General features: G+C 46.7%; 1 protein-coding gene across 1 annotated transcript in view; it reads left to right on the forward strand.

The window, feature by feature from the left end:
• The first annotated feature begins 4739 nt into the window (after positions 1–4739).
• The window catches only part of LOC137541430 (F-box and WD repeat domain containing protein 10B-like), a 60832-nt gene continuing 50150 nt past the window's right edge, over positions 4740–15421 (forward strand). Inside the window, exons 1-3 of the mRNA XM_068262712.1 lie at positions 4740–5537; positions 11169–11351; positions 12408–12535. Of these exons, the coding sequence (XP_068118813.1) occupies positions 5027–5537; positions 11169–11351; positions 12408–12535 (822 nt within the window). The 5' untranslated portion in view covers positions 4740–5026. The remainder of the gene's footprint in view (positions 5538–11168; positions 11352–12407; positions 12536–15421) is intronic.

Consider the following 15421-nt stretch of genomic DNA (forward strand, 5'->3'; position numbering starts at 1 on the left):
ATCTACATATTTTGTTGCGGGACAAACTAGGCTTTCTTTGGGCAGTACTTTTTGCTAAGAATTATTTTATATACATTGTACAGGGAAGAAGAAGAAAAAAATTAGCAAAAATTCATAATTTCTCAGCTTTCAGCCATCGTAGTTTAAAAATAGGGGTTAAAAATAATAATTTATTACATTTTTCTATGTAAAGGTGTATTATGGTGCATATGGGTATATTTTACTTTTTGGCCACAATTTGGCAATACACTTAGCTCCCCTCTGCTGTTAACAGTAGACAGGAACTAGTGCATGTATCAGTTTCCTTTCTGTTTTGAATGAGAGCTGCGTCTATGTCCCAAGCTCCCTTTCATCAAAGGCACGGTGATCGGGGTTGGGAACAGCTGTTTCTCATACCCTGATCACGGAAAGGCATGATTGGGAACGGCGGCGGTAAGTAAACAGTGCATATTATATATATATATATATATATATATATATATATATATATATATATATATATATATATATGCTCCTGATCCGCAAGTGAAGTAAACCGGGACATATATATATATATATATATATATATATATATATATATATATATATATATATATATATATATATACGTACCAAGGATCTGGAAGTGGTTAATATTTATGATTTATGATGAGCATACGCAAGTGCTGCATACACATATGCATTGGTTTGGGGACAGATTATCATACTGGAGTCTTACATTAGGTTCTGACATCACTGCTGCACACTGATTCGATCGACAATGTACTCGAGGACGAAGGCCAGTCTTCACACAGCAGGTGTAGGTGACTCGTGTATAAGCCAAGGGCGAACTTAGCACATTTTGTGTGCTGAAAGATTAGGCTTATACGCGAGTATATAAGGTATAATTTCTTTAGTTAAGACACAAATAGATTTTTTTGGCTGCATTTACAATATCAAAGACCATACTTTGCTATCTGTGGTGGTACCAAAAGCCGTCTCCCAATATTGCATATAAAAGTGTTTTTTAAGTCCAGAGACAAAGGAACAGGAGCATTTATCCAGGAATACAACATAAACCCTTTTGTTGTGGGAACATTTCCCGAATGGAGTCAAACTCGGTCTTCCTCGGGAACATCAAAGTTGGGGACAGGAACCGAAGGACGTTCCGGATCTGCATGTGTTGTAGAAAGTGTGTATCAGCAAGTTGTAATTGTTCTTTGAGAGCAACAAACTAGTACAATCAGTGGCGGCACCACGCTGGGGCTTACCCAGGCTTCTGCTGAAATGTTGCCCACATCACGTTTATTTTCTGCTGACATGTTGCCCAGATTGCATTTATTTTCTGGTGTGTGGTGTAACTGTTACTGCATTTATTATTTAATGGTCATAGTTGGCTGTGTTTGCTGCTTTGAGGTTACGGAATACTATTAAATAGCATCACACAGTTTCTGCACACCCATGATGCGAAACCTCGTCTGACCACATCATGGCGTAAACACTGCTTTCTTATGCCTCGCTGTTATGTAACACCTCTGAAATGCTTTCACTGTAAAGAAATCCTCCAGACACCAATCAAGTTCTTTTTAAGAAATATTTGTATTAAATCATATGGATAAAAAAAGTTCAGTGACAAAACACATTCATAAACTTCTTCTTAGCAGATGAGTATAGGTAGGCCTCTGTATACATCCGCCTGCTAGGATCAGGGCTAGTTCAGGAAACATATATGTGATACAGTTTATTTGCATGAACTTGCCAGAATTTTCCTCACACAGCGCTCCGCTATCTGACACTTCTTCACCACTGTCTTTTTAAAGTGGACCTGAATTCTTGCACAGGACAGAAGGAAACTTAGAGAAATGTCTGGCGGTTACCTAGCAACATCCAGGATGGGACAGAATATGTGAAATTGATAATTGTGAATGATCACTTAACATATAAGAAGCACCGCTGTCTCCTCTGTAGCTTGTCTGCCAGCTGTCATCACACAATCTCTTCAGACACCGCACTGCAGTCTTCACTGCTTTTCTTTAATCCTGTCACTTGTTGCTCTGTGTCACTCTTGTATGCATTGCTGTCCTGTTGTCTCTGTGTCACTGTAATGTCTCTGCTGGTTTCGGTTATCTCTCTCTGTTACAGGTACATTTTAATATCCTTGTCTTTCATTCTTATTGCTTACTGTTTCTCTTCTGGCTTATCTCTCCAGTATCGCTGCTCTTTACCGGCCTGTAGTTGTGAGTGGTCTCTCTCTTCTCCTGTAATGTCTGCAGCTCTCTTTCTCTTCCTTAGTTTTGTTTTCAGTAAGTGCTCACTTGTCTGTGGCTCTGCCTTGCTCAGACTGTCTCACCAATGGCTGGTCTCTTCTTGTGTCTCTCCTCTATTTCCTCACAAATCAAACTTATTTCTTGCTGCATCATCAGCTCAGTAGTGTTGTCCGGATCATGAACGATTCGGATCTTTGATCCGAATCTATTTTGAGAGTCGAATCATCCGAATCATCAAAATGAGTGATTCGGATCGAAAAAGGGGCGGGGCAAGGAGCGACACGCCCCCTCTCAGCGGGCAAGCGGGGTCTTGGAAGCAGAGCAGAGATGGATCGCTCTGTTGGAAGAGAGCCAGCCTTGCTGCAGGGACAGGTAGATGAGAGAGGGGACATGGGTGCCACTGCCAGATATGTGTAGAGCACACATACTGGCTATAATGTGCTGCTCATTATAGGCTGTCTGTTCCGTAGTGCTGCACAGTGATCACATTGGAAGCTTTTGGCTCAGCACAGCTCAGTAACTTTGCAGGCACTGTGATTGAAAGGCAATATGATCCTCCTGCACTCGGCACTAAACAGCTGCACTTATCTTCTGGGAATGCTTTCTTTCACTGTGCGACCTTTTCTTTCAAAGTACACAGATGCACATATAGGTGAAATACATGTAAAGCATATGATTGCAGCATGTGGGTATTGTGTGCAAACAAACATTTCTGCTCTCTGCTCGTCCCTCCTCCCTTCTCTGTCCACTCCCTGCCCTCTGTCCATCTTCTCCCCTTCTCTGTGTGTCCACTCCCTCCCCTTCTCTGTTCACCGCAGGGAAAGTCCTGTCCTGCTATTCATTTCACCCCCGAATGCTTCGGTAGTAAAATGATCCGAGATTCGGATCAAAGATCCAGATCTCTTCAATGATCCGATTCGAATCATCCGGATCATTGAAAAGATCCGAACTTCCCATCTCTACAGCTCAGTCTCCACGGCTACTTGACTCCTCCCCCTCACTAGCCTTCAACTGCCAAAACCTGTTACATGCTGGGCAGCTTCTCTCTCCTCTTTTCTGATAATGGGCTCCCCCTGGTGGCACCTGCAGACTCTTTACAGCAGCACTTTCTACAAAAACGAAATGCATATTTAACTCTTGCTGTGTGTGTTGCAATGACACACACACAGGGTTACATTTACATCATTACGTTAGCTCTGCCCATACAATGTCATGGCCACGCCCATTTCAACCGGTCTGAGACTTCCCCAGCATGCTCTATCGATACATTTGATTCATTTCTTGGTTTGGCTGTCGATCGGCCATGCTTGTTGAGGCACCAATTTTTGGCAGATTCGATAAAATTTGTGAATCAGATTAGATTTTTGTTTCTACAATTAAAATCGCTAGATGTCTAGCCAGCTTAAAGAGACTCTGAAGCGAGAATAAATCTCGCTTCAGAGCTCATAGTCAGCAGGGGCATGTGTGCCCCTGCTAAAACGCTGCTATCCCGTGGCTAAACGGGGGTCCCTTAGCCCCCAAACCCACCCCTGCAAGACTTGGTCGCAAAGTTGGTTGTGAAAAATCTCTTCCTGGTAGCAGGGCTAACGGCTGCAGCCCTGCCTCCCAGCGCGACTATCAGCGGCGCATCGCCGCCTCTCCCCCGCCCCTCTCAGTGAAGGAAGACTGAGAGGGCCGGGGAGAGGCGGAGACACGCGTCTGGCAGACGTGCGTGGGGCAGGGCTGCGGCGGCTAGCCCTGCCCCAATGCGGAAGCGCTCCCCCGCTGTACGGAGGGGATTTAGGGGATCAGGGACCTCCGTTAAGCCGCGGGATAGCGGCGTTTTAGCAGGGGCACAACTCTGAGGTCTGAAGCGAGATTTATTCTCGCTTCAGACTCTCTTTAAAGGACAACTGAAGAGAGAGGAATATGGAGGCTGCCATGTTAATTACCTTTTAATCAATACCAGTTGCCTGGCTGTCCTGCTGATCCTCTGCCTCTAATACTGGGAATTCATTCATTTCTGGCGCTCGATTCTCCTCTCGATCGATTCTGCAGTCGACTCTCTTATCTTCCGTTCGTTTTTCTTATCTTTTTCCATTCACTTCTATCAGAAATCGAGCGGCGAAAGGGAGATCGGACATGTAGGAAATTATCTATCGAACCATCTAGATGACTCAAAAACGAACCGTGTATTCCCAACATAATACTTGTAGCCACAGCCCCTGAACAAGCATGCAGCAGATCAGGTGCTCTGACTTAAGTGTGACTGTAGCTGCATGCTTGTTTCAGGTGTGTGATTCAGCCACTACTGCAGCCAAAGACAGCAGCAAGACAGCCAGGCAACTGGTATTGTATTAAGAAAAATAAATATAGCAGCCTCTATATTCTTCCCACTTCAGTTGTCCTTTGGCGCCACCTTGCGCTCCTTCCCTCTTTTGAGGCAGTTGAGCCGCTGGCTTTCCTCTCAGTCACATATCTGTGGTGATATCGGTGGGGCGACCTGGTGCTGTGGTCACTGCATGGTTAATCCAGGCACAGCACCTTCCTGTGCAGCGACAGGCAGGCTATTGTATGGATTACGGTACCTCCCCTGGCCTGGCTGCCGTACTCCAGTAATTGTGGCTTTCACCGTCTCCTTGGATTCCACAACAATGGAGAGAAAGTTGTGCAAACAGCGGCTGTCCTGGGAGTGAATCTGTGACATGATTTCCCGGCCTCGATGGCTCACGTTAGATGGTGGTGAGGGGATGGTCTGACTCTGGAGGAAGACCCCCTTGCACCGCTGACTGGCCGGCAGGATGAAAGCCATGGAGATTTCGGAGCTCAAGCTGCAGGGTGGGGCAGACCTGCGTTGCGAGAGCCAAGCTTGCGGCGTGCCGCTGTGCCAGGCGTGCGAGAGCTGCGTGCTGGCCGGAAAACTCGCCGTCACCAAGGAATGGTTCATCAGAGCGGGCGACAACTCCCAGCGGAGGTTCCTGTTCGGGGTCATCAGGCGGCTGAAGAGTTTGGACTTGTTGGCGTACGTGGAGCGGGTCCTGCAGCCGGCCTTAGGGAAAGATTTTACCTACAGCCGCTCCAGGATAAACCCGAGCCTGGCGCAAGACCTCAGCACCGCCAGCTCGGACCGGGCACTGAACCGCCACCTGCTGCTCCAGTTCATGGTGGAGACTTGGGACTGGTTCAAGAACGGGTCCTACTGGACCAAAGCTAACTACGCTTTACTGCTGCTGCAAATGTGCAGCCCACACCTGCTGCACGGCGCTGCCAACCTCATCCACGTGCTGATCGCTCGCCACAGGCAGCAGCGGGGTAAGAGAGAAGATCGTAGGCAGGACCGGTCACTGATAACTAGGAGGAGCTCAATGTAAACTAACATAACTTAAAGAGGACCTGTTGTGAAAATAACATTGCTTATTTTTTTACAATATTCATCTATAGATTAGTCAGTGTTTACCCATTGTAAACTCTTTCCTCTCCCTGATTCTGAAAATTATCATTGGTGGTGACATCTTTATTTCTGCCAGGTGATTTGTACACAGAGGGAGATTCTGCTAGATTAGCAGTTGGGGAAAAAAAATTCCCATAATGCAATGAGGTTCACACACAGCAAACTGTCAGGACCTTGGTCATGACATCACACTGTGGGGGGGGGGGGGGGGGGGGGTTCACCACAATATCAGCCATACAGCACCCCCTGATGATCTGTGTGTGAAAAGGTAAAGATTTCTCGTGGGAAAGGGAGTATTGGCTACTGATTAGGGTGATGTTCAATGCTGGGTTACAGGTCCTCTTAAAAAGAGAGTTTAAAACTAGATGTATATTTCTGGATAAATGGCCATTTGTCCTCTGTACAGGTTGGCCAATACCTTCCATCCAGTTCTACACAGTTTAGTTCAGACTGGGCCCCTTAGTACCCCATCGTATGTCCAGACTTGTATTTTGTTTTGGAGAGGCCCACATGGCCGAGGGGGCCCCACACAGTGAGAACAGCACTCCTCCCACCTGCTGACACTGGCTGCTATTGGGGTAGCCTCGGTCTGTGTGTCCCCTTCCATAACTATCGATAATCTACTACAAACATAACTACGCTATACTAGTCTCACCGTGTCCCTGCGTGTTCTGTATTCCTGGAAGATCCTCTAATAATATCTTGCGTTGTGTGTTTATTTTACACATGCTCTGCAGAGAGTCACTGAGATTTGGTGCTCTGCAGAGTCACTGAGATTTGGTGCTCTGCAGAGAGTCACTGAGATTTGGTGCTCTGCAGAGAGTCACTGAGATTTGGTGCTCTGCAGAGAGTCACTGCGATTTGGTGCTCTGCAGAGAGTCACTGAGATTTGGTGCTCTGCAGAGAGTCACTGAGATTTGGTGCTGTGCAGAGAGTCACTGAGATTTGGTGCTCTGCAGAGAGTCACTGAGATTTGGTGCTCTGCAGAGAGTCACTGAGATTTGGTGCTGTATAGAGAGTCACTGAGATTTGGTGCTCTGCAGAGAGTCACTGAGATTTGGTGCTGTGCAGAGAGTCACTGAGATTTGGTGCTGTATAGAGTCACTGAGATTTGGTGCTCTGCAGAGAGTCACTGAGATTTGGTGCTCTGCAGAGAGTCACTGAGATTTGGTGCCCTGCAGAGAGTCACTGAGATTTGGTGCTGTACAGAGAGTCACTGAGATTTGGTGCTGTGCAGAGAGTCACTGAGATTTGGTGCTGTGCAGAGAGTCACTGAGATTTGGTGCTCTGCAGAGAGTCACTGAGATTTGGTGCTGTGCAGAGAGTCACTGAGATTTGGTGCTGTGCAGAGAGTCACTGAGATTTGGTGCTGTATAGAGTCACTGAGATTTGGTGCTCTGCAGAGAGTCACTGAGATTTGGTGCTCTGCAGAGAGTCACTGAGATTTGGTGCTCTGCAGAGAGTCACTGCGATTTGGTGCTCTGCAGAGAGTCACTGAGATTTGGTGCTCTGCAGAGAGTCACTGAGATTTGGTGCCCTGCAGAGAGTCACTGAGATTTGGTGCTCTGCAGAGAGTCACTGAGATTTGGTGATCTGCAGAGAGTCACTGAGATTTGGTGCCCTGCAGAGAGTCACTGAGATTTGGTGCTCTGCAGAGAGTCACTGAGATTTGGTGCTCTGCAGAGAGTCACTGAGATTTGGTGCTCTGCAGAGAGTCACTGAGATTTGGTGCTGTGCAGAGAGTCACTGAGATTTGGTGCTCTGCAGAGAGTCACTGAGATTTGGTGCTGTGCAGAGAGTCACTGAGATTTGGTGCTCTGCAGAGAGTCAGGGCTCAGCCACACTATAAGCGCTTTTCTGAGCGCTTTTTAAAAATCGCTCCCATTCACTTTCATTAAAATTGTGATAAAAAGCGCATCGGTCTGTGTGTCCCCTTCCATAACTATCGATAATCTACTACAAACATAACTACGCTTTACTAGTCTCACCGTGTCCCTGCGTGTTCTGTATTCCTGGAAGATCCTCTAACAACATCTTGCTTTGTGTGTTTCTTTTACACAAAGACTGAGATTTAGTGCAATACAAAGATTCACTGAGATTTGGTGCTGTGCAGAGAGTCACTGAGATTTGGTGCTGTGCAGAGAGTCACTGAGATTTGGTGCTCTGCAGAGAGTCACTGAGATTTGGCGCTCTGCAGAGAGTCACTGAGATGTGGTGCTCTGCAGAGAGTCACTGAGATTTGGTGCTGTATAGAGTCACTGAGATTTGGTGCTGTACAGAGAGTCAATGAGATTTGGAACTCTGCAGAGAGTCACTGAGATTTGGTGCTCTGCAGAGAGTCACTGAGATTTGGTGCTCTGCAGAGAGTCACTGAGATTTGGTGCTCTGCAGAGAGTCACTGAGATTTGGTGCTCTGCAGAGAGTCACTGAGATTTGGCGCTCTGCAGAGAGTCACTGAGATTTGGTGCTCTGCAGAGAGTCACTGAGATTTGGTGCTGTGCAGAGAGTCACTGAGATTTGGTGCCCTGCAGAGAGTCACTGAGATTTGGTGCTGTATAGAGAGTCACTGAGATTTGGTGCTCTGCAGAGAGTCACTGAGATTTGGTGCTGTGCAGAGAGTCACTGAGATTTGGTGCTGTATAGAGTCACTGAGATTTGGTGCTGTACAGAGAGTCACTGAGATTTGGAACTCTGCAGAGAGTCACTGAGATTTAGTGCTCTGCAGAGAGTCACTGAGATTTGGTGCTCTGCAGAGAGTCACTGAGATTTGGTGCTCTGCAGAGAGTCACTGAGATTTGGTGCTCTGCAGAGAGTCACTGAGATTTGGCGCTCTGCAGACAGTCACTGAGATTTGGTGCTCTGCAGAGAGTCACTGAGATTTGGTGCTGTGCAGAGAGTCACTGAGATTTGGTCCCCTGCAGAGAGTCACTGAGATTTGGTGCTGTACAGAGAGTCACTGAGATTTGGTGCTGTGCAGAGAGTCACTGAGATTTGGTGCTCTGCAGAGAGTCACTGAGATTTGGTGCTGTGCAGAGAGTCACTGAGATTTGGTGCTCTGCAGAGAGTCACTGAGATTTGGTGCTCTGCAGAGAGTCACTGAGATTTGGTGCCCTGCAGAGAGTCACTGAGATTTGGTGCTGTGCAGAGAGTCACTGAGATTTGGTGCTCTGCAGAGAGTCACTGAGATTTGGTGCTCTGCAGAGAGTCACTGAGATTTGGTGCTGTGCAGAGAGTCACTGAGATTTGGTGCTCTGCAGAGAGTCACTGAGATTTGGTGCTCTGCAGAGAGTCACTGAGATTTGGTGCTGTGCAGAGAGTCACTGAGATTTGGTGCTCTGCAGAGAGTCAGGGCTCAGCCACACTATAAGCGCTTTTCTGAGCGCTTTTTAAAAATCGCTCCCATTCACTTTCATTAAAATTGTGATAAAAAGCGCATCGATTTTTCACGTACGCAATCGCTGCAATTTTTACTGCGATTTTAATGAAAGTGAATGGGAGAGATTTTTAAAAAAATCAATTTTTAATCGGTTGTTAAAGAAAACCTGAACTGAAAATTAAAAGTCAAAATAAGCATACACAAGTCATACTTTCCTTCCATGTAGTCTACTCCTCAGTGTCTTTCTCCTGTCCCGCGTCCTGTTTGTTCACTGTGATCAAGGGAATTTTCCGTCCTCCATTTTGAAAATGGCCATTACCCATAACAGCTTTTTGGTCAGCACACAGTTAAACTGTAACATCGCCCACTTGAGCCATAGGAAAACATGGACATTACCTGGTACATCAGTTTTCCTCCCAGCTATAACTGACAGCAACTGATATTTTACTGACAGCAACTGATATATTTCAGTTCTGACAAAATATTGTCAGAATTGGAAGGGATTATTGTCAAAAGAAAATGGTGAGCTTCTGAGAGGAACTGATGGCAAGGTAACTCTGTAATGTTCATTTGAAGTTACCTCATGTGTTTATTTTAAATATTTTTACTCAGTACAGGTTCTCTTTAATCACAAGCGCTCAGAAAAGCGCTTATAGTGTGGATGAGCCCTCACTGAGATTTGGTGCTCTACAGAGAGTCACTGAGATTTGGTGCTCTGCAGAGAGTCACTAAGATTTGGTGCTCTGCAGAGAGTCCCTGAGATTTAGTGCTATGTACAGAACTACTGAGATTTGTTGCTCTGCAGAGTGACTGAGATTAGTTGCTATGCAGAGAGCCACTGAGGTTTGGTGCTGGGAGTGGAGGTGCTTAGGTGGTCTTCACAGTGGTGGGGAGCAGGTAGAAGGTGGAGCAGTGACATATAGTCTGAAGAACTGGCAGGAGTGATGTCACCCATCAGAACTCTGTAGACCCCCCACCAGCACAGGTTTGGGGGGGGGGGGGGGGGGTTGATATGGATTGCAGAACTGGTGACATTTATACGTGGCAGATCATTTACTGGCAGCTCTGCACAGGGATGTAAGCGGACCCCTCTCTTACCAGGGAACTCTTATTTGTCAACGTTCATTTGTGTCGTCTCATATATCATTCATTAGTTTCCTGGTGAGCTGTGGAACTTTCCCCTACACCAAATGTAAAGCTCAGTTGTTATTAGCAGTACTGCTGCTGCTATTACTACTAATATTCACGCATTTATATAGTGCTACCATCTTCCGTAGTGCTGTCCAGACTGCGATATAGATGATAACAGGTATACAGGACATATACAGGTCATGCCTATTACAACAGAAACAGCCAACAATACCAGTGCATACATATACATAGAGGTAATTCATAGAGCAACTAGATCCTATGAAAATACAGTATGTGCATAGCTCCCAACTGTCCCTCCTTTGGAGGGACAGTCCCTCTTTGGGAGCCCTGTCCCTCTTTCCTCCTTATTTGTCCCTCTTTCAGGACTTTGTCCCTCTTTCTATATAAATATATATATTTCTCTACTAAAAAATGTGTTTGTCTGACTCTAAACTTTATTCCCATCCTTTAAATTGATATGTTACTAATTTTAAAATGTTTATATGAAGGAAAATTAACCAGGATAGAAAGGACCAGTGTGGTATGAATTACAAAACAACATTTTTCTTATGAAATCTTCATAGTATACGTGACTAGGGGTGTGCCAGGGGCGTGATTAGGGGTGTGGCTTAAGTGTCCCCCTTTCTCATCTCAAAAAGTTGGGAGGTATGTATGTGAAACAGTAGTGAGAGAGCCGTGTCCTTCAATTTCTCAGATTTTTACCCTCCTCTGATTGTCTGGCCACCAGGGGCGTCGCCAGGGTACAAGCAAGACAAGCCTTTGCTTAGGGCCTCACTTTAGAGTCCCGGGTGGCCGTCAGGAGAACGGGGGAGTTTTGGGGCCCGGGGGTTGGATCTGGGCCATGTGACCCACATGGGTAATGAGGGTTGGCACAAATTATTTGCCGCTTGGGGCCACAAATAAAACTTTAGCAGCACCCCTGCTGGACACCACTAGTTAAGGTTTTCTGTATTTATTCCCACAGAGACCCAGAAGGAAGCAGTTGAGGATGATGGTGGGCGAGTCCAGTTGGAGGTACCGGACCACCAGACAGAAGATGACCCGACACTCATGGTGGTCCCTACTTCTTTCCAGTCCACATCCGGTGTGACGAAGTACCGGGACTTCATACGCTGCCTCCCGGTCCATCTCTCCAAAAAGATCCTAGGTGAGTCCACAAACGTCTACTCTGTGCCAAGGCTCTGCCAGCTGGATAGGCTACTCAGGCATATGCCCAGGCCATCAAGATTTAGAGGAGAAATGTAGATGTTCTTTAATGATCTTTGCTCTTGGTTGGGGAATTTAGTAAATTTAATGATTTAATGCAAAATCATCTCCAACTTCCACCAGCGAATAATATATATATTTATATATAAAAGACACCTCTTTGCCTAAAAAAAGAGGCGATTTGCTATTGGAACTGGTCTGGTGCTCAGATCTTTCAAGTCTAAACTTTGTCGTACCAATTGTCTGGTCCACCGGAGACCGGAGCCATTTACCAGATTCCCTCAGTTACTGACCAATCCTGCGATAGCTCTGCTTCTGTTGTCTTGATGGAATTTCTTTGTTGTTATCTTGATATATTGCATCCTCAGTAAAACAGACAAACAACATGGAGTGGATAGCCCAACAGCCTCTTGGCAGGTCTCACCGGGAACTTTATCTGTGGCCTCTGAGGAAGTGGGGGAGACCCGTGAAATGGCTGTCAGGCTGTCCACAACACGTTGTTTGTCTGTTTTACTGAGGATGCAATAGAAAAGTGATTTGCTATTGGAACTGGTCTGGTACCCGGATGTTTCAAGTCTAAACCTTGTTGTAAGAACAAAGAGAACATGTCCGTTCCAGTTATCCTTGGACCTATCCAGTAAAGTCTGCCCGCCCATGCTCCTGACTGCCAGACAGTGGCCTAATTACAATTCATGGGGTTCCCCAGAAAACCTTTCATGCCCCCCCCCCCCCCAATGGTCACACCCCTTCCCTTGCCTCCCCTTGATGTCCTTCACGGCCTGGGAGTCCATCTCACAAGGGACATAACACAAGTGTGGCCATCATGATCTTCAAACCCATAACAAGTGTAGCCACAAAACTACCTGATCTGAAGTATAGTCCCCTGTATCGGAGGAAGGGAAGGTTAGTAGATGGGGCTCCCCACAGCTCTGGGCCCCTCTAGTTACACCCCTGGTGCCAGTCCTTGTTGTCCTTTTCTGTTTCTTGTTGCTGTTAGGATACTTGAAGAAGAAGCAGCTCTTTGGTTGTCTCTTGGTGTCCCATCACTGGTGTTACCTGACGAAGGAGCTTCTGCTGGACCTGGAGGCTGAGAGGCTGGTGCGGAATGAGGCCATGATCCTGCAGGTACAGCTCTATTACATCACACTTCTTAGGTCCTCTGGTTGGGCAGATGTTCTGCAGAATTACTGAATAATCAGATGCCCCATCACCGATGACGCTTCCATAGAGGCATTTTCCCCAGGGCTCCAGAACCTGTAGTCTCCCCCAAGTGTCTCCCCTCCTCCCCCACAGCTATGGTGACCCTAATCATGCCTGCAGGGAATGAGGAAGAGGTGGAGACCAGAGCATAGAGCATGGTGCTGCCTCCTGTGTCCTGCCTGGGGGTGGGATGGGGCCTGTCAGCCAGCTAGGAGGCCCAGGATGGTGAATTTGCTGTGGGGGTGGGGCTGTGCTAAGGGGGCCCCCAAAGTTACTTTTGCCGGAGGAGGGCCACACTGGAGCTTGAACCGGCCCTGTACCCCATTAGCAGAGGTCCGGGGAAAATCTGCATCAGAAATGATCTCAAAGCAAGGACAGTGGAGAGCCTGAGCTCTTGTAGCCAGCAGTTCTCCAGCCGTACATAACCTTCTGTGAGATGTGCAGGAATAGGAAGCAGTATTTAGCAGCAGGGATGTCGCTAGCCCAAAAGATCAGTGACACATGCCCCGTATCTATTCTAGGGTGCCCCGGATGTCCCCCAGGCAGAGTCAGCTATGGTGCTTCAATGGTGGGCATGCTGGGAGCTGTGGTGCATCAACTGGGGGTTATGCTGGGTGCTGTAGTGCCTCTATGTGGGCATACTGGGTGCTGTGGTGCCTTTATGGGGGCATACAGGGAGCTGTGGTTCTTCTATGGGGGCATGCTGGGAGTTGTAGTGCCTCAATGGGAGGACGTGGGAGCATAGGAGGGGGCCCACCAGAAGGTCAGGGAATGCTATGGGGGAACTTCCAGATAACCTAACCTGGCAGCAGGCTGGCCCACCCAGCAGAAAGCCAGAACAGCCAGCACAGAAGCCAGGTAACTATATTTACGTATGTGCTATGCTGCATTTTTTTTTTGTATTAATGGAGAGGGGACGTCATCCAACATTTTGCTGGGCAGGCCTACTAAGACGAGTAAATTTGGCTCCACCCATGACCACACCCACATTTTGGTGCATGGCCACACCCATTTTCCAGCAGGAGCGCCCAAAAGTGCCCTGGATCTCTTCGCATCCTAGCAACGCCGCTGTTTAGCAGAGATTTCGGTTTCTGCTGAGATTTGACCTGAATTTGTGAGAAGGTTCTGGATGATAAGAGGTCCTGTAGTTGCGATTTGTCCCAGTCTGCACTGTGGGCTTAAATTGAAAATCATTATTGTTCTCAGCACCAGTGATGATCGATATGTGCGATTACCATTTCAAAAAATACTGCATAATTTTCATAATTACGACTGCGATTGTAATGGAAAAATCATAATCACTAAAAATTACACACATTTTTCGTAATTACAATCATTTTCGTAATTGTGATTGTTTGAGATGAATTTCCATGTAGAACATGAAATTCCAATTTCACATTAGCTATAATTTCATGTCAAACAAGAAATTACGATTTCAGTTTTTGGTCATTTTCGTAATTCCGATACATTACGGAATAACTGAAACATGAAATTCCGATTTAACACAAAATTACGAAATTAAGATTTTTCGGTTAATTACAATTAATTACAATTAGGCCTGGTTCACATTGGCGTTCGCCGTCAGGATTTTCCGTACCGGATCCGGACCGTATACTGTACAAACGGAACGGATGTTTGGCGATCCAATGTAACTCTATGGATCCTACACACTCGTCCGTTCCTCACTGACCAGATCCTGACCGGATCCGGACTCTGGGCTACGGTCCGGATTTTTCCAACCTGCTCTATTTTCGCCGTACGTTTCATCCGGCCGCCGCACCCGGACCGGATCCTGACTAAACCATCCGCACAGCAGAAATCAATGAGAAACTGAAATGACACAACACACTGGCTATAAAATCCAGCCTATGTACCCCACTTCCGTAGCGTTTTCTATGGTGATAGTGGCCATTTTGGATGGTGACACATGGGCCCAGCATTTGAGGAGTGGAGCAGCAGTGAGTTCTTGCTGGAGCTATTTGGGACCATGTCACAAGAAGAGGTCAGGACTTTCCCACCTGAGGACCTGATTCTACAGGTGCAGCAGCTACCTGCCCTGTGGGAGAAGGGGCACCAAGACCACAGCAATGTCAGGCTGTGCGAAAGACTGTGGGAGCAGATAGCCAAGTCCTACGTCGAGGGGTTTGACGACCTGCCCCGCAAAGAGAAACCGGCACACGGTATGTTGACTACAAGTGTTGTTTGGGGGGGCTTGTGGCTTTTCATTTGTGTTTTGTTTGATTGTGATGTATTCCACTTTTGCTATCGATGTGTGGTCCAAACTGCAGTCTCTCTATCCAAGCATGGTCTCCCCATGTCAGGCTGTCTCCAACAATGACCTCAGGGCTTCTGCAGACCTCCCAGACCCCAAAAATGTATATAGTCTGCCTCTTTAAAAAACAGATCCGGATAGCAACCGGATCCGTAACGGATGAAAATCCGGATGCAAACGGACCGGATCCTGACCGGATCCGGATTGCAACTGGATGCATCCGAACCGGATCCGGACATCTGGTCCGTTTTGGTAAAAAACACAAATGTGAACCGGGCCTAATTGCAAGTTTCGTGTCGTGATCACGAAAACACGACATTTCGTCTCATCAGAATCCATTTTATTTCGCCAAGTAAGTTTGCACCTACAAGGAATTTGTCTTGGCAGTTGCTTAACAAACACAAACAAAAACAATGCAAGGACAGTCAGTGTGTATATTACAAGTCAAGGACATTATGCAAGTATAGTGGCAATAAGCAATGTGAGAATTGTTCATTTACAGTTCTGTGCTGATTACTATCAAGTCCTGGCAGCTCTAA

This window comes from Hyperolius riggenbachi, chromosome 12, assembly GCF_040937935.1.
Source record: "Hyperolius riggenbachi isolate aHypRig1 chromosome 12, aHypRig1.pri, whole genome shotgun sequence".
Lineage (NCBI taxonomy): Eukaryota > Metazoa > Chordata > Amphibia > Anura > Hyperoliidae > Hyperolius > Hyperolius riggenbachi.